Source organism: Siniperca chuatsi, linkage group LG2 (assembly GCF_020085105.1).
Source record: "Siniperca chuatsi isolate FFG_IHB_CAS linkage group LG2, ASM2008510v1, whole genome shotgun sequence".
Taxonomy (NCBI): domain Eukaryota; kingdom Metazoa; phylum Chordata; class Actinopteri; order Centrarchiformes; family Sinipercidae; genus Siniperca; species Siniperca chuatsi.
Genome location: NC_058043.1, coordinates 13,264,166 through 13,283,240, shown reverse-complemented (window position 1 = coordinate 13,283,240; position 19,075 = coordinate 13,264,166). Strand labels below are relative to the sequence as shown.

Sequence of the window (19,075 nt, the reverse complement as noted above, 5' to 3'; positions counted from 1 at the left end):
GCAAACAAAAGGAATACAGAGAGTCAAAGTGAAACAGGAACTTCCAGGGTCTGTTCCAGAAGTAAGAAAACCTCAATCAAAATCCCACTGACATTTGTAACTACGCTAAGAACTAAAAATATAGCCTTGGGACAGATCCTTTCTCAACAGTATGTTCATATGTTTAGATAAGGATGGTAGTTTTTTGAAAAGTGATCTAATATTGTTGTTTATTTAACATTTCTGGTTTTTAGCGGCCTTTAACAAACACCGTTTCCCATAAGCCCTAGACCTTTGTGGTAAAATGTGAGAAAGACCAATGAAAGATATGCTGAATGTGAGATTGCATTGAGTTACAGAAGCTAGTGGAACAGAGGCTAGCCTGGACGTGACACCATGACCGTGGCTCTCTATATGTGTATGCATAACTTGTATAACATATAAAAAATGAAATATTTCCTTATTTGGTGTAAAAAGTAATTTCCATACTTTATTGCTTTCCTCTAATGTGCAAGCTCAGTTTGTGGCAATGGGGAGATTTCTACATTTGGTTTTAATGAGGTCAGAAGAAAATAAAAACATATTTGAGGGAAAATAATTGGTTGATTTCGAAATTATTATTCCTTCTTTTGCACATACAGCATTGGGGTCTGTGGAACCTCACACAATTGGAAAGTAAAGCCAGTGTCAACAAAACACAGAGTCACAGTACTGTTTCATATTTAACCCTTGTTAAATATGAAACAGGACTGTGACTCTGCTGTCTCTTGGCATGACCTATATTTTCCAGCCAAGGGTATTTCGCCCACTGCCCCCACACAGCAAGAATATCATGATATGCACAGCTTTTCCTGCCCACCCATCACTTTTGAAGGCTGTTTTTGTTCGTTGTTGTGAAAAGTGACAGTGCTGCATTTTAAATCAACTGGGTTGAAAGGCAGACATGGTGGTTTGAGGGGAGAGCCTGTCCAGTAAGCGGTAGTATTTGTGTGAGTGAAGAATCAGGGAGTTTGCTCTTGGGTGAGGAGAATAACAATGACTCTGGGCATAATCAGTTCTACACAGCCATGGCTCGTTATGCTGTGGGCCGGGGGCTGGAATGGCAACAAAACACATACACAAGGCTAAAAGATTTAAAGTATACACAAGGGTACAAAATAAAGCCCCAAAGTTCTTCACAGAAATATAAAGAGCAAATCAAATGAAGATACCATAAAACAGTAACAAACTGCACAGCACTGTGAGATCCAGCATTGCTCTCAACCAGCTCAGGCATCTTCAGAGTGTAAGACAACAAACCCAAAATATGGATCACACAGGCTGAAAACCCCACAAAACAAAACAGGACTTACAGTTTGATGTGATTTAAAACTTTCCACAGACATCGCTGACCTGACCCACAGTGGGGGACCGTTCAGTAACCTGGAATCCAGGAGTGCAAAGCACAATCATCTGTAGTTTTAAGCTTTGATTGTGATACAGTTAGGCCTACATAGGAGACGCTGCTCAGGGGCCCAGTAGTGTAACAGACTTATGGAGTTGCATAGAGCTTTATAGATTATAAGTTGACTTGGCTCTTAAAATTAAAATTAAATAAAAGTACATTTCACCAAGGTATCACAAAGTGACCCCTGTACTTTGTGAACTTTCAGACCCTCTGTTTAAAGCTAAAGGGAAACCTGGTGTGGGTCGGTCATTTCTGAAGTCTGAGCCTGGCCAGTGATGAAGATTTCAGATGTTTTGAAGTTTTGAATCAATTAGTTGTTGATTTCAGCAAGATGTTTATGCAAAATAACTAGTGGCCCTTTGCTGCATGTCATCCTCTCTCTCCTCCTTTGTCTGTCTGCAGCTGCACTATCAACTCACACCTGGCATCACAATGTAACTCAAAGGCAACTCAAGTGATTACATTGTGATTGGATTTAGCTTCCCCAGAAAGATATTAATTTATCTGTAGAAAAAGTGTGACTTCTGCTGAAAAGAAAAATAAACATTTACATTTCAACATACAGACCGAGAAGAGGACAGTGGTGGCTGTTTAATATCTCATCTTGGTTGCTTGTCCTAGGTATTTGGCAACGGCAAATCAACTGACAAATCACACACCATCAATTGTATCCTAAATATGTTTTGGGTACAATTTAGCAATTTGATCACTATCTTTAAACTCTGCATCTTGGGCACACCTGGCTTTATTTGTGGTTATGCACAAATGGAGTGCTATCCAATGACATAAGACACAATTTCATGCAAAGAGAAATCTACCTGTACCTGTGTTTATATCAGCCTAAACACAGACATTACTTTGAGAACATATTAACATTAGCGACAGATCCAGAAATGAAAAACAGCTCAATCGCAAGCTTAAAGAGAAGGTACAGCAGCAGTGGCACAGGAAAGTAACACTGAATAGTTGACATGCGTCTCTTGGAAAATTGTAAAAAGCAGTAGAACATATCTGCCTGCTTGATAAAGAAAAGTCACTCAATGCCTCTTCTTATTCATACTGTCTTCCTGTACTCCATGGCTGTGAATTGAAAGGTAATGAAGCTGAAGCCTCTTCAAATATGAATACCCAATTAGACTGTGCTACTGACTTCTCATTTGTCATTACTGCACATTACTTCTGCTGTTACATCTGTATATAACTTCAGTATAATATGAAGCTAATCAATTTAGGGCTAACACCATGCAGAGCTCCAACTGCAAATGTAGCTGTGTGTGTGTGTGCTCAGGGAGATATTTTAATAAGGTGTCCTGAAAAGAGGGAAAGCAGCAGACAGAGCAGCAATCCAGATGAAGTGATGTTTTGTGCTTCTAACCATTTTGTGTTATTTAATTTCCTCAGGCATTTTGTTCAGCAGCCTTGAGCCTCAAAGTCAAACCTGCACCTTGGAGTTGTAATCCAAAGGCAATGATTCAATTCCTGTTCTGTCACTTTTTTTACTTTAAGTTTGAGTAGTTTGATTCTGCAATACAGAGGAGCTCAATCTTTTTCCATTGCATTGTAGACTCACAGCACAGCTCAAAACTTTGGGGCTTGATTTTTGCTCAGACTTTGATCTATAGTTTCTCATCTTGATAGAAAAGAGTTTAGCTGCTAGCTGATTTAAAATGTCTCATAAAATACCAAGTGAAGCTGCACTGTGGCTTAGGTTAAGTTATATGGCTGACTGGAGTTGACTACACAGCTTTGTAAGTGCACAAGCAGCATTTAGAAAAGATGCATGGTAGACTGGAGCTCACATGATTTCCAGCATTAGTCAGCAACCCTGTCAGCTATGTGTCAGGAATTGCATTTGTGTGTGTGTGTGTGTGTGTTTGTGTGTGTGTGTGTGTGTGTGTGTGTGTGAATAATTGACTGTCTATTTAAATTCCTATATCACAGCCTTTTAGGTTTATGGAGCAATAAAATGGAAAAGTAATCACCTGATCCTGGAGGCGAATGAAAATTAATCACTTAACGTGCTTTCCCCAAAAATCTTTGGCCGCAAGGTTTTGGAGTTATAGATGCAGTATTGATTTCATTGATATTTGCAGAACCATGCGGTACATATTTCACTCTAAAACTAGCCTTCAGCCCTGGGATGAAAAATATATTTTAGATCATGGGTTAAGGTAACAAGTGAAAATTGGGTCACTCGTTATTTGGTCAACAAAGTGAACAACCATGTGTTTCCCCAACAGTTAAAGTCAGTAAAAATGCAGATGTGCTCAAGGGTTGCACTTGGACTGAAAAATGCTGGTGTGGAATTTTACAAAACTAATAGTTGCATGTTTGTGGAAAAATTATATTAATGGATGTCAAACTAATATTTTTGGATTCATTCTTATAGCCAACAAAGGGCATGGTGACATACAGTGCTGTCTGGGTCTTTTGAGACAGATATAATAAGTTATTTGTTGTTGTTTTGTTGCAAAAATAAATTATAATTTATTGTTGGTGCTTACAGTTAAGAGGGTCACCATTTATTTTCTCTCCAAATGTTTTTACCTTCATTCTCTGTATTTCCATTAGAATTAGGTTCATAGTCAAATTAACAAGTTTCTAGTATTTACTCCTTTCCAGTTCCGTCATGCATCAGACTCAATGGCAAATTATGGTAACCTATTTTTATCTGATCCATTCTTAATTGGAAGTAGGGAAATCCTGATATTTTCATCAAAAGCCTGTTTGCATTACCCAACACATTCTTAGCAGTTTTGTGGTAATGGACGCTTCGGCCTGTTAGCAAAAATAACAAAGGCTATGCATTGTAACTTCATTGCTGTCGCACTCTACTAGTCATGAGCCAAGAAGTAAGTAGGTGGTGGCGGGCTGCCCTGCTGATGTCACTGCACAGCACTGTGAGATCCAGAATTGCTCTCAACCAGGCGTCTTCAAAGTGTAAGACAACAAACCCAAAATATGGATCACACAGGCTGAGTTATGGGCTTCCAGCATCATGAGAGAAAGTGGATGCCGAGTTGGCCATACGACCGGTATTGAGGGAGCAGGGCTAGACTGTCTCTGATTGGCTGAGTAATAAGAATATGCAAATTTCAATGCACTTCTTAGCATTTTGATTGATTGAGCCAATATAACCCATTAGAGGTCAAAGCCTGTGTGAAATTGCAGCCTGGAATTGCTTGAGTTTTATCAGTCAATATTTCAATATTTTAAAAATACTTCAAACTTCGATCTTTGAGAACAGCTATTTAAGCAAAGGCTTTAAGATGATTTTTAGCTTCAAAAAGCTTCATAATTTGCTTTACTGTAATACTAGCAAACATTTGTAATGGAACATGTTTTTTTTCCCCTCACTTTAGAATGAAACTGTTCTACTTTTTCAGATCAGAAGACGTAGACCCACACCTGCCACTTTAGTGGCATCCAGTGATCAATCATCACCTGGTAAGGCACTTAAATGTGAACACACACCCACATACAGACTATTTTTATCATTTGTGTGGACATTGTATTGAATTACATTCATTATCTCGAGGCTCACCGTAAACATCATAGATTATTCTGTTTTATTAAAGCGTGGGTCTTATATTTGTAGTTTTCACAATATTATTTTTTAAACTATACCAAGTTAGTTGCTTAGTTCTGAGGACACGGTAGACATTGCTAAAAAGTTGCCAGACAGGTTGATCAGACAGGTTTAAAACAAACCTCCAGGTTAGCGGGCATTCAGACAGAAACAGTCATGCGTTAAAACAACGTAAGGGGCTGTGTTGGTGGGAGCGTGCTGCTTCAGGTACCACTGAGACATAAAATACGACCCAGGAAGTCCAGTTTGAGTAAAAGATAGTTAATATTTCTTCAAAAATATTTCTAGTTCTTCAAAATAAATTGGTTTAGATTATCTGGCTGAACTGTTGGCTTGTTACAACCTGTCTGCTTATCTGACTGCTGGTGTTTCCTGCCCCATCTGACTTTGTTGTGGTGAAGGCACTGTGTTTCCAGATGTCAGCAATTACTTTGGTAAGTACAATGTTATCATAACCAATAGATATGATTGCCAAAACTACAAAATAAGACCTAAATTGTAATAAACTGGAATTATCCTTTCACCATAACCACTACATGCCTAACCTAAACTCAACTAAACCACAGCCCAACCTAACCATAACCTAAAACCAAGTCTCAACACTAAAATAAATGTTTAACCTTGTGGGGACCAGGTTTTTTGTCCCCACATGGGAGATGAGTCCTCACAATGTGATTAATACAGGAACATAGGCCCACACACTAACAAGTTACCATAGTCACAATATGCTTCACAATATTCCAGACATTTCTATTGCTTATGGTTGCTGTGATGTAGCATCTCAACTCTATCATGCACCAAATTAATCTTCCTGCTGCATTAGAGCAACAAAAACAGCCGTATGTGTCTTTCCTCTCATGGGATCTAAATGATCAAACATAACAGCGCTCCTCTGGAGAGTTGTCTTGTTCTATGACTCAGCCATTGGCTCCCTGCTTCCCTCCCTGCCTCTGCTATACTTTGGTGTGTGAGTGTGTAATGTGACCCACTACAGAATTAAAAGATGATCAACTGGGAATATGGAGCAGCTAGAGTAATTTTGTGCAGGTGAGAAAACAGAGGTGGTATTCTCTGTTTTGTATGAATAAATATGAGTTGATGCGTCATTGAGAATATCAACAAAGACTGCCATTGTTATAATGTTTAAATGACAGCATTTTATCACTGAGAGTTGACGTAATTAGTGTTTTTATCTTGAAAACAACTGTCTTTCCAATTGGGTCTGATTATAAATCGGTGTCTTTGCTTGTGATCTGTTTGCATAATGTGTGTGTGTGTCTGTGTGTGTGTGTGATTACATGTGCATACTGTATGTCTGTGTTTCATTCAGTAATTGGATGCAGAGCATGTGGAGTGTCTCAGAGTCAACCTTGATCTCTGAATGAAAGTGCAGAGAGAACCCCTTAATAATCCTCCTGCTTAGTCGATCAGAGAGAAAAGACAAAGAAGAAACTTAAGAGGCGATCAAGTGGAAACATCATTTATGAAGTGAAGGAATGGGAATGTGGAGAAAAACAAGAGGAAACTGAGACAAAGCATAAGAAATTATAGGAAAAGGAAGTGTGTTATTTATTAGATACTATTTTATGGTGTTACCCTGTTCTTTTGCAGTCATATTCATTTTACATGAGTTTTAAACTTGTTTGGATTTTGTTTGTTTATGGTTGTGTAGAGTTCTGCCTCAATAAGGCAGTTTCTAACATAAAAATAATTAATAAAAAAACAACTGAATTCAGATTTGAGAGATTTGACTTTTTATTAACAGTTAATGGTCCATAGCAGAACAGTGAAGAAGAGGTTGAAGATGCCTTTGGATAAAAGCTGTGCCTGCAATATTGTTGTCATGAGATAGTCCTTAAACAAGCTGCAGAACTCTAATCACATATACAATGCTTTAGGTTTAGGCTAGGTTTCATTTCAAACGTATTGCCTATTTTATTGATCTTGTTTTAGGTGCATCACTTATGGTTGGCCTTTTATTACTTGGTCAATTGTATTTACATTGTTTTTTAAAGGGTTGCAACCTTGTCTCCTAGGTCAAATGCTTTTAACGAGTGACACAGCTTTATGGATGCCAATGTCAATCAGTTGGTCTGTTGGTCCACCGCTTTGGTCCAGACTGAAATAGCTCAATATTTGATGGACTGGCACAAATTTTGGTACAGACATTCATGGTTCCCAGACGATGAATCCTACTGACTTTGGTGATCCCCTGACTTTTCCTCTAGCCCCACCATTAGGTTCACATTTGTGGTTTTGGATGGATTGCCATAAAATTTGGTACCTCAGGATGAACTGTAATAACTTTGGTGATTCTCTGACTCTTTGTCGAAATTTTAATTTGTCCTGTATTTTGGTTTATAACCAAATTCCTGCAAAACTAACGACATTCCCATCAGCCCCAAATGTACTTTGAGTTTAGTGCTAATGTTAGCATGCTATCATGTTAAACTAAGATGGTGAACATGGTAAACATTATATCTGCATGACATCAGCATGTAAGCATTGTCACAGTGAGCATGTTAGCATGCTGACATTAGCTAAAAACACTGCTGTGCCTAAGTACAGTCTCACAGAGCTGCTAGCATGGCTGCAAACTCTCAGCCTCATTTAATTAAGTGACTAGTTGGGATCCTGAGCTACATGTCTCACACTGGGCTGCATCTCACTGTGTGTGTCCACAAAATTAGAAATTGTGAGAAAGACAGCCATGCCATGGAAAGACTCAAGACATGAACATGAATTAAAAAAAAAGATTTAGACAGAGGGATTGACGCAACTAGCAGGGGCAAAGACAGACATCAAATCAGACACAGAGACATAATCAGAGACCGAGACAGTTACAGCTGTGTGTGTGTGAGAACGAGGATGAGGGAGAGGAGTTGTACTGGTGTAGTAATGGTGTGCCCCACATCAGACAGAGCCCTGCATTATTTAATGCTCTGCAGATTGCTCTGCCCTGTACACTGTGAACCCCAATAGCACATCAGAGGAACAGCCACAGATGTACAGACGACTGAGACACAGGCTGTGGGCTAAATAATGAGGAAACAGAAATTGTTATGAGAGTGTGTCTGATTTAATTCTTCCCTAAATAGTAGGCTGGCTTTTTGAGAGGATTCATGTCTTTACTGATTCCTAAAGAGAGACAAAGAGTGAGATAAACTAAAGCTTAACAAAAATAAAAACATTTAAATTCATTATAGTACACAGGCCTACAACTTGAAAGAATGTCTTCTTTATTAACTTGTAATTTGGCATTTTGTTTCCTGATGAGCTGTTGGCATTTGGTTGCTGTTTCAACAGCAGTGTATCACATGCTGAAAGGGGGAGGAAATACAGTAACTACATGGCTATATAAAACGAGCACGTTATGTAGTGCCCTTTATTTGAGATACTTCATTTCTACAAGCACCAGCAGCAGCAGCTGGTCTGTGGGTCTGTGGTGCGGGGAGTGTGTACTGCCAACACTTCACCAAAATACAAGATGGACTGATTCATTTTTGTATCAAGACCTTAATAAATATTACACATACAAGCTCACATTTTTCTTTCTTAGATGTCAGCAACAAAAATAAGGAATGGTGCACGCCGGTTATTGACAACAACTAAAATGTTAGAGAAACAAGACAGCCCAGGAAATCACTTTTTATACATTACTTTTAAATTTACTGAAAGTACAGATGCTTATTTTTTAATCTAGATATTGTGCAGATATTGTGCAGCCTTGTCTCATCTGATTGTTGTTGTATGAAAAATCACATAATTTCTTCCCCTTTTTTTTGTATTTTGGGGCACTTTTTCCTTTATTAGATAGAAGACACTGAAGCTGTGACAGGAAATGAAGGGAGGGAATAGCTGAAATGATGCAACAAAGGGCAGACTAAAACCAGGGTTGTTACCATCACATAGTCAGCGTTTTAAGTTAGCTATCAGGACACCCATTCTGTTTCTACTAGGGGTGGGACAAATAATTGTCATCACAATATTTGATATTGCTCAGTATTGTGATATTTTCCATTATGTTACTGAGGCAGAAATGCTTGTTTACTTTATAGCCGATGTTTTAACTACAGGAACTTCTGCTCTGTTTTCTACTAGGTCAAAGTTTTGCATGTCTGTTGTTTTTTTGCATTTAAAGGAATAGTTCAGCATTTTAGGAAACGTGCTTGTATTCTGTTTTGTTGTGAGTTACATGAGAAGATTGATAACTTTTATGTCTGTACGGTAAATATGAAGCTTTGGCCAGCAGCTAGTTAGCTTAGTTTAGCACAAAGACTTCAAACAGGGGGTAACAGCTAGCCTGGCTCAGAACAAAAGAAAAAAATCTGAAGCTCACTAATTAACACGTTATACCTTGTTTGTTTGATCTGTGCAAAGACCGAAGTGTAAAAACAATGTCTTTGGACAGAGTCAGGCTAACTGTTTCCCCCTGCTTCCAGTCGTTATGCTAAGCTAAGCTAACCAGATGCTAGCAAGAAAGTGAATAAGAGCATTTTCCAAAAATGCCAAACTATGTCATACTATAGTGTGATCGTGCTTGTGTGTGGTGGTTAAAAGGCAACTTGGTACACTGCTACCTGTCTTATTATAAATAATAATAATAATAATAATAATAATAATAATAATAAAATATTGTGTCGTTATTATAATTTTCCAAACTGGGCTAATCCTTCTTCACCTTTCCCTTTCTTTAACATATAGATTCTCCCTTAATTTTAACACTGTGTAACCATAAAATATATCCTCACGCTCAGTTAGCTCTGCTGCCACTAATATTGTAAAAATCTTAGAGTTACAAGCTTTAGTTTTTTGTAAGCAAACTTCACAAGAAAATGTGAACTTATGTTTATCTGGGATACTGTACCTGTTGTCTCAATGGTTAGCACTGTTTTCCTAATTTGGGTTTTGTGTCAGAGTTTGATCTCTGTTAAGGGCAGTACTCCTCACAACACTGCTCTAAAAACTAAAGTTGGTTGATTCCCACAAGAGTGGGACCTGTTAATTAACCTTAATTAACAGGAAGGGCACTGTCAAGCATTCATTCACTGCCTTACAAGCAGCAGGCAGACTCCTTCATCGGCCCTTTTTTTAGTGTGTCGGTAACTGAAGTTGGTTGATTTCACACAACGTCCTGCTATATGGCCCACAAAATCAATCAGATGTAAACATTGTGTAGAGATTGCTCATATGAACATCATGTATTTTACCTCTACTGTCTACTACAGTTTTTCCCTTCTTTTTTTGTTTGTTTTTGTTTTTACAAACATACTTTTCTGTCTCAAGCGTTCGCTCACTTGGTACAGCATGCCCCTTGCTGATCAAGCATTGTAAATTCACAAGATATTCTCTCATGCTCATGAGCTATAATCTTATCTGTGAGAAATCAGAACTGCTTTTTATCCACTAAATGGAGCTTTTCTAGTGTCAATATGCGCTCTTCAAAAAACAGCAACAGCTTCAGCTTGCCAGTTGTCACACACATTTTCTTCAGGAACAGATAGTAACATCATTAGCATTTTTAATTCTTTACTCTTGTTCAGTAGATCTGTGTTTGAATACAGTTCGTAGCTGGTTTGCTTAAACTCAAAAAGTGGCAGGAGGAAGAACGTCTTCTTTGAAATTAAAATAAAGGAGCTACATGTTATTATTTGTGCAAAAAGGGAGACAGCCATCTCCTTTCCTCCCCCACTTTCTTTGCCTTTTGCATAGCAACAGTAAACAACTGCAAAAAGAACAAAGATGAAAAAACTCTTTTAAATGCATGGCGGTCTGTGTGTTAGACCTATGTTTCTTTTTCATTTAACACAGTTTTATTGTATTTGCTCATTTTTCTTCATCAAATGCAGTACAGAAACTATAAATCAGCACAAGCTATAGTAGGCAGCTAAATTAAAGCGGCTTGGCTGAACAAAGTGGAGTCAGAAGACTCGTCTCTGTTTTCGTCTGGCTTTGTGTCAGACAGCCAGTCAGCTGGGAGTTGCAGCGATAGACCCATCACTGCCAGAAATGCTTTTTTTATTGGCCTTTTCTCTCATTCTGCAGCACAGATGGGCTCAATACGCACAGAAAATAATCTGAATATCAGCCGTGTGGAAGCCATATTTTATGTTTCTTGACCCACATTATATTTCAACCATGTCTACTACTACTACTACTACTACTACTACTACTACTACTACTACAATTACTGGCAATAATAACTATGTTATAAATTTGAAGCTCTGTGGTGCACAAACATGTCAACTTGCAGAATTTTACAGCTAGTCTAAGTTCATATTTTTAGAGTCCAGACTCCTTCGTCTTCTTCAATTACAGTAACTACTTTGAGTCTCTGACATCACTGCAGGTGTTAAATTGTTAAGATGCAACAATTCTGCAGTTAAAACTACCATCATCACTGGAAGGAAACACAAATATCAAGAACAAAGTAAATGTCAAAAACAGATTATAGCAATGACCGAAAAGGTTGTTACGCCTACCCTTATCATAAAACAAAAGAGTCTTCACAATATACTCTATGTACAGCACCAGTCTAGACAATAAAAAAATAGATATACATGCATCCATTTATATACAGTATGTATACACATGTGCATGCAGGTGTAAATGCACACAAGTGTGAGAAGTAATTTGTCATGTATACAGAGTTTGACAGAATATCAAACAATTGACTTATTACTGTTCTATTAAAACATTTTTTGAATATCTGAATTGTACTACAAGTTTTTCATAGGTTCACTTTTCACCCTTTTATTGAAACACATTTACTTTTTGAATTTGTCCTCATCCTTAATGTTTTAAACATATTCCTTTAAGATGATTTGCTGTCTCTTTTTGCACAAAATGTTTCAGATTACAGATTTCATTTTGCATTTGGTTAGATGAAACTCTAATTTCAGACTGTCAAATACCAGTTCATAAATCTTAAACTGAATCTTAAGTAACTTGAAGGACAGTCCAACACTGGCCTATTTCCTGGGATTGATTTGAAACAAAATCCATAATGGTTGTATGAACCTTCTCAAACTCCTGGGAGATGCTAAAAATACGACTCAGTTTCAAGAATCACTCTGCACTCGCACAGCATAAAGATTAATCCTTCTTGAAATTAAATTGAATATTTTTGGTGTTTATGTTTGGTGTGGAGAGAAAGAAAAAGAGTGATGAATAAAGAAACAAACACATCACTGGCATTTTGAACAGCCTAGTGCATACTTTTAAGTAGGACTAATATATGCAAACACACACACTCACACTCACAGTGCCTTTGTAGTGCCTAGGGATGCATAGGTTGCCAAGCAACAGGGTGGTGTCCTAGAAAAAAGTTCCAAGGCTGGAAACACAGGGTTGGATGCAGGTTCAACACTATTGATCACAATTAATGGTTTAACTGTACTCCAGTCAGCTTATTGTTTTTTCTATTTCAGTCCTTTCATTTAGTGACCACAGAGTTGTGTTTCACATATTGAAAACAGATGATCCAGTGGGAGTCACATGAGCTTCACATGAGTGTAGTATCATGTTGGAATTTCAATGTTCTCCTAAGCAAATATAACCTCTACAGCTATGTATGCACACACTGTAGCTGCTTTCACTTTAGTAATATACACTCAGTTGCCAGTTTATGTACACCAAGCTAAAACTAATGCAGTCTAATACAACAGTCCTGCAATAAATCCTGCCTTACAGATGAATCAACACCTCTCCAAAACTGTTTCAACAAAAACTGAACATTAGCTATAACATTCATGAAGGTAGGATTTATTGCAAGACTGTTGAATTAGATTGTAGACTGCATTATTTTTAGCTAGGTGTACCTAATAAACTGGCAACTGAGTGTAAATCAACTGAGCTCCAGACTACACTTCAGTATGCTACACACTTACTGGAGTAGGAGTTGAGCTGGACTCTCTGGAGGCATTGGAAGAGAAGAGGATGCTGTCCAAGTTGGTTAGCATCCTGCACAACATCTCCCACCTGATTCACGACATGCTGGTTGAGAAGAGGAGCATCTTCAGGCAAAGACCCCGAGCGGCACAGGGGATCATTCCATCAAACTATTTAACTCATCCCTGCTTTGTCGCGGTATGAACATCAGTGGACTGGGGGGCTGCTGAGGTCTTACTGGACTTGCTAACTGGAATTACAATTACATTTTCTGTAACTTCTTGCAGAGTGCAATACATATTTAACTTTTCAACTTATAATTACATGAATCTTGTACACCTTACTGCAATTTGCACACTGGTACGCATGCACGTGCCTAAAAGGGGATACTTTTTTACTTTTTATGTCAGCGCTTGTATTTGAGATTTGTTTCTGCACTATTCTTTGTACCATGTGGTTTGTTCGTGTGCTGCTGCTTCGACATGTGAATTTCCCCCCAGTAATAAATAAAGTATCTATCTATCTACTTCCCTTGAGGGGTTTTGGATAAACAGTGTTTTTCTGTTTATCTATCATCAGCAGCTAGCTGTATGCAGGAGCCTATAAGGAAGATGTTGAGAGTGGATTAGAATCCCCTTTGTTAGCAAAAACTTATTCAGAGAATCTGCTTTTAATCATAGGTGAGAGTGGAGATTAAAAATAAAATAATTCCGCCCACCATGCTTAAAAAAATTGAGCAAACACTGCTTTTGCTTGTAGTGAGTCAGATAACCATCTGGCTCGAGGTCACCTTATATCTATTCTGCTCTGTCTGGAGTCACAGCGGCACTCCAGCTACAGTACACTGACATACTGAACAGATCAACTGTGCTATTATGAACAGTATCAAGACTGCACAATATATTGGACCAATGAATATAGTGGCTCATATGTTTGCCTGTTCCTTTTGTATTTGCTTTACATCTCTTATTTTCATTGTTTTATTGTGTAAAGTAATTAACAGATTATTTGCTGTCTCACAGAAATAGACGAAGAGCGTCTCCCAAACCAGTTGTACAAGGTAATCTAATTCATGCTCTATGAAAGTCAATTTTATTGAAATAAGATTACAGAAATATAATTATGTGAATTCTGTTTTTCCTTTTTAAATGATCCCCATCTCTATTAAAGCAATCTCTTCCATCTTAGTGTTCTCTGTCCAGCTGAAATGCGATGTTGATGTTTTGCAGGCAGCCTTGTTGAACTCCCCTCGACAACGGCGAAAAGGGCAAAAGGGAACACCTACAATGAAAGGTAGAGTCATTTTAAAGCTATTAGTATGCCCAATACAGTCCAGGATGTCAGATGTCAGGTAACTTAAACATAGTAGCTACGCTAATGATGGAAGTTTGTCCTATCTTGAGTGTCCTACTTCAACCTCAGAGCCAGTCAGTGTTGCACTTGTTGCAGCAAGGACTCATTATCCAATATTTTCTGACCAGAACTTCTCCCAATATCCATTTTTTGAGCTAAAAATTGGGTCTATGGGTGATTAGGGCACTTAGGGTCCTGCACTACCTAAAAAAAGCCTGAATAATAAACTTAAAAAAAGCACACACAGAGCCGGAGAAGTGTTCCAGCACCTGGTATTTCTGTAGGCTGGTTTTGTCACTGCAATGCAATGCAAATCTTATTACTAATAGAATGATTTTATGCAGAGAAAACAGACAATATTTTTCCAATAAAGAAACTGAAGCAAGGGAACAACAATGAGAAGATAAGTGAAATTTGGTGCTCTGGGATGTTTATTCTTCAATTAGTTTCACAGCTAAACAGCTCTAAGTGTGTTGAGTCACTTCTTTGAGGAAACCCAGACAATAATCAGTGTGCTTTAGTTTTCTACTACAAGATTAAGAGTAATAAAACCATGGATGTAGGAGGGGGAAGAAGGCGATAAATTATCTCCCAACTCTGATGCATCTTTACCTGCCCCCTCACTCCAAACACTGTTGGGTGTTAATTAAATCTTGCTTGTTTATCAAAAATGCTTAACCTGCAATATTCTTTTGAAGTGCTGGATTTCTTTTTAATCTCCATCTTCACTGACTCTCCTTTCCTCCATCTGTCTTTCCTGTGTACTGTTGAAACCCTGTCTTTTCTCCCATTGGTTCCCTTCATCTCACACCACTTTCTTTTCGTGCTTGTCTTCCTTCTCCCCACATTTCTCCGATGATTTTGTGCTTTTTACTTTCCGCAATTTCTTCCAATCCACTCCTTTCCTCTCTCATCTTCCTTCTCCTTCCCCTGTTAACTCTGTCCTCCCCGACTTTTCTCTTTCCTTCCTTTTCATCTTCTCTTCCCTGCTTCTCTTTCACCTCTCATCTCTCCTTCCTCCCAGAGCTGCAGTTCCTGGTAGATCACCACCTGTACAGGCAGCAGCAGGGAGCTGGGGATGAGTGCTCCTCAGAGAGCTGCCTGTCTGACCGTCCCAGCCCTGACTCTGTTCCCACTGGGGAGGAGCTCCCACACGACGATGAGGCCACTGCAGAGGCTTTTGAGAAACTGCGCTGCCAAATGGAGGGTATGTTTGGAGTCCAGCGGTTCTCAACCTAGGGGTCTGACCCAGGGCCTTATGCAGGGTTTTAGAAATACCAGAAACTACAAAAACTGAGCTTGCTAGGGGGGTTCAGGGGCATGCTCCCCAGAAAGATTTGATTTCCCTGATAACATAGCTTTAAAACCATGTCAGTGGGCAGTAGCATAAATGATCTCTGAAGTAGTAAGTCTCCTGCCAAAGTGTATTAAAAATAATTTAGTAAAATTATATACACCTTTATGTCATCTTTGTGTTTGAGTTTGCATCATTTTGGATTTGAATTAGAAATGTGTCTCAAACAGTACATAAACGTAAGCAAACTGTGTGTTATACAATAATACTAAAGTATTACACTAGAATTATGCTTGGTTTGTGTTGTTAAATTGAACCTATAGGTCCCACTGTAAATACCAAGGAACTTATACATATCTCTGTGGTAATTACATTGTTTGAATTGGATCAGGTCAGTTTTTGTTTGTGTTGAACAGCACAGGGACATAATGCTAATCCTATCCTGGGCACAGTGGGCAGTACCTGCTCTTCCTCTCTCATCTCCATCACCTTCTCTCTTTCTTTTTCTCTCAGTCTCCTCATCTTGTACCATCACTCTTTCTTTCCCAAAGCTGAGCTTTGATTGACGGAGTCTTTTCATTTTCGTTTGTCCCAGTGAAGAAAGTAAACACAGGGTTAATTGATATTTATATGTAAATGTTACTGGCCTCTGCTAGGATCTCTAATCTTGCAATGGAAATAAAAATATATAGGGGTACCTCATTTTAACATGAATTTTAACCCTTTACACAAACTGAACTGAAAGAAAAGCATTTCAACTTTCGTTGAAAGTTCATCAGTCTACCATTGGATGGATGGAATTAATGTTAGCTGGCTAACTAGCTAGCTAGCTAGTTAATTCACTCAAGTGAAACTAACTTGGGGATGAATGGCATTGAACTACAAGCAGTCCACTAGTAAAATTTTCCAGTTACATGCATCACGCTTCGCATCAATTGAGCTGCCTGCCCAGTTTCATCAAATTGTTGACATAATCAAAGAACCACTCAGTGCTGAGTAAAGACAAGATCATCCGCTTCACCATGCATCCACCCACACGCAAGCAAGCAATGATGTTGATCAGATGAGCAAGTCGGTAATCTTGGTGTTATACAATATCTTTGCCACATCAAAGTAAAGTTATTTTTAGCCAATGATTTCACGATTTTTATTGTATACACAAATACAAATACCGAGGTCTGGACCTCTGTGACTTCAGTGGTGGGTATGACCATGGTCTGACCCCCTCCAAAGGGTCACAAGATGAATCTGAGTGGTTGTGAGATAATTAATCGGGAAGGAACGATGAAGCTCTGCAGTTCAGTCAGTGTGAGCTGGTAACAGGAATAACGGACATGAATGAGTGTATGAAGAGGGCCAAAAGAGAGTCTGCCAAAACATGTGTAGGGCAAGAAAAGGTGTCGAAAAAGAATGAAAAGATGGACACAAGAGGGTATGAGGATGCTGGAGTGAAGGAAGGACATGTGACGATAAGGAGGTCACTGCTGCAGCCTCTGAAAAATGGATGGTGTGGTAGTACCATGAGAAGAGAGCAGATGGAGGGACAAGAAGAGAGGGAGAAAATGCTGAGGAATAATATTAAGGGAGGGATGAAGCCAAATGCAGCTTATTAACATGAGGGAAGGTTGTAGAGTTGGTAGGAAGCATGAAAATGACTGGAAGGGATTTATGTAAATGCATGATAGGGTTATGGAGAAAGGAGAATTACAGTAAGCGAAACAAAGGGATTTGGGAAAAAGGGGAAATGGAAAAGAATACTAGGAATAGTTTGACATTTTGGGAAATATGCGTTTCGCTTTCTTCTAGATGAAAATGATTGATACCACTCTCATGTCTGTATGCTAAATACTGTGTATAGCTTGAGCCAGCAGCCAATTAGCTCAGCTTAGCATAAAGACTGGAAACAGGGGGAAACAACTAGCCTGGCTCTGTCCAAAGATAACAAAATACACCTATGAACACCTAGCAAGCTCACAATTTAACACAATGTCTCATTTGTTTAATGTGAACAAAAACCAAAGTGTAAAAATGACAGCTCAAGTGTTACAAGGAGGTAATGGGCTGGGAGAAGTCCACAGTAAAACAGCAAATTGTAATTTTTGTTACAAATGGACAGAGCCAGGCTAGCTGTTTCCCCCTTTTTCCAGTCTTTATGCTGAGCTAAGCTAATCGGCTGCTGGCTATATTTAGAGTAAATTTAGACTACAGACATTAGAGTGGTATCGACCTTCTCATTTAACTCTCTGCAGTAAAGTGAATAACTGAACTATTCCTTTAATGAAAACACGCACCAAAGTGCCACCTTGGCAGATACCGTCTCCTTCCTATGCCAAATACTTCACATCTGATGAGAAAAAACAGAGGTCAGCTTTTTAGCTAAGGTCATATAATTCACTTTAATAGCAGGTGAGTAGATGTCAAAGAGTACAGCACATACTGCACATTCAGTAATTGCCCAGCACTAATGCATCATGAGAGGACAGGGCTGCTTTTCTGAAGTACCAAAATAATTAAAATATTGTTATCTATTTTCATTTTAATTCACTGGGACAAACATGTTTTTTGGGGGTGTAAAAAGCTTGGGGGGAAAAACAAACTCCAATGTAACAAGGTAACTGTGTTTTTTATGGATTGTTCACATGTTATGGAGGAGCTGCAAATTAAGTTCTCACTCCAGATGAAAGGAGCAAAGAGGAAACTAGGGGAAACAAATCGATGACCATTTACACCGGTCCAGTTGAGGTTGGCTTCACTTAAAGATCAGCCTATTGAATTCAATCAGCATGACTAAATAACATGCAACTGTAAATGTCAGGTAGCATTGATTGACGAGATGAGGTGAGATGAAACACAATTTAAAAAAAAGGTAGGACCAGAGCATTTTATCCACACTGCTGTTTGATGGAATAGGTATTTGTTTTTTCTCTGTGTGGTTAATTATATCACTTTTCTTCACCTTCATCTCGTCCTCCATTTCTCTCTCTGCCTCCTGCAGAGTTCTCCAGAGAGAGTCTGTTAGAAGCTGCAGGTGGACTCGAGTGCCCCCTCTCCAAGGAGAAAGAGGATTGCTCCAGTGTTGCCAATGTAGCAGATCCCTCATGGCAACAAAACAACGCACAAGCAGGTACATTAAGAGTCAAAAGAGCCACGGATACATAGCCATTCCTTTCCCCTTGGGACTCTTCATCATCCATTTACTAGGCAGGGTTTATTTAGATATGTTAAACAGGTCAACAGGCTTGGCTTGGTGTCGTGTAATCATGGCTTGTCAACAAATAATCTGTGAAGTGGCTTTGATCCACACTTCACAGAGCGCCGCTGTGGCTGAAATACCCTGGGAGGCAGCTCCATACGAAAGTGGAAAAATGTGTTTGGGGGGCTGATGGGGTTGAGCTGATACTGTGGGTGTTCTGTCATTACTGTAGATTTTGTTTGTTTCTTTCTTAATGTCTTTCTATATTTCTTTCTTTACCTCTATCATTGACCTACGTGGACCTAGTAATCAAGGAAATTTAGTTTGTTG

General features: G+C 38.7%; 1 protein-coding gene across 5 annotated transcripts in view; it reads left to right on the top strand.

Moving 5' to 3' along the window:
• Positions 1–19,075, top strand: part of LOC122863935 (protein phosphatase 1 regulatory subunit 1A-like) — a 29,990-nt gene that overhangs the window by 6,945 nt on the left and 3,970 nt on the right. For 3 of the 5 annotated variants that reach the window (XM_044170834.1, XM_044170845.1, XM_044170822.1), the window contains 6 exons: positions 4,813–4,873; positions 5,417–5,449; positions 13,928–13,965; positions 14,135–14,198; positions 15,283–15,465; positions 18,548–18,676. In XM_044170834.1, the coding sequence (XP_044026769.1) occupies positions 4,813–4,873; positions 5,417–5,449; positions 13,928–13,965; positions 14,135–14,198; positions 15,283–15,465; positions 18,548–18,676 (508 nt within the window). The remainder of the gene's footprint in view (positions 1–4,812; positions 4,874–5,416; positions 5,450–13,927; positions 13,966–14,134; positions 14,199–15,282; positions 15,466–18,547; positions 18,677–19,075) is intronic. The other 2 variants (XM_044170863.1, XM_044170854.1) reach the window with 1 other exon arrangement.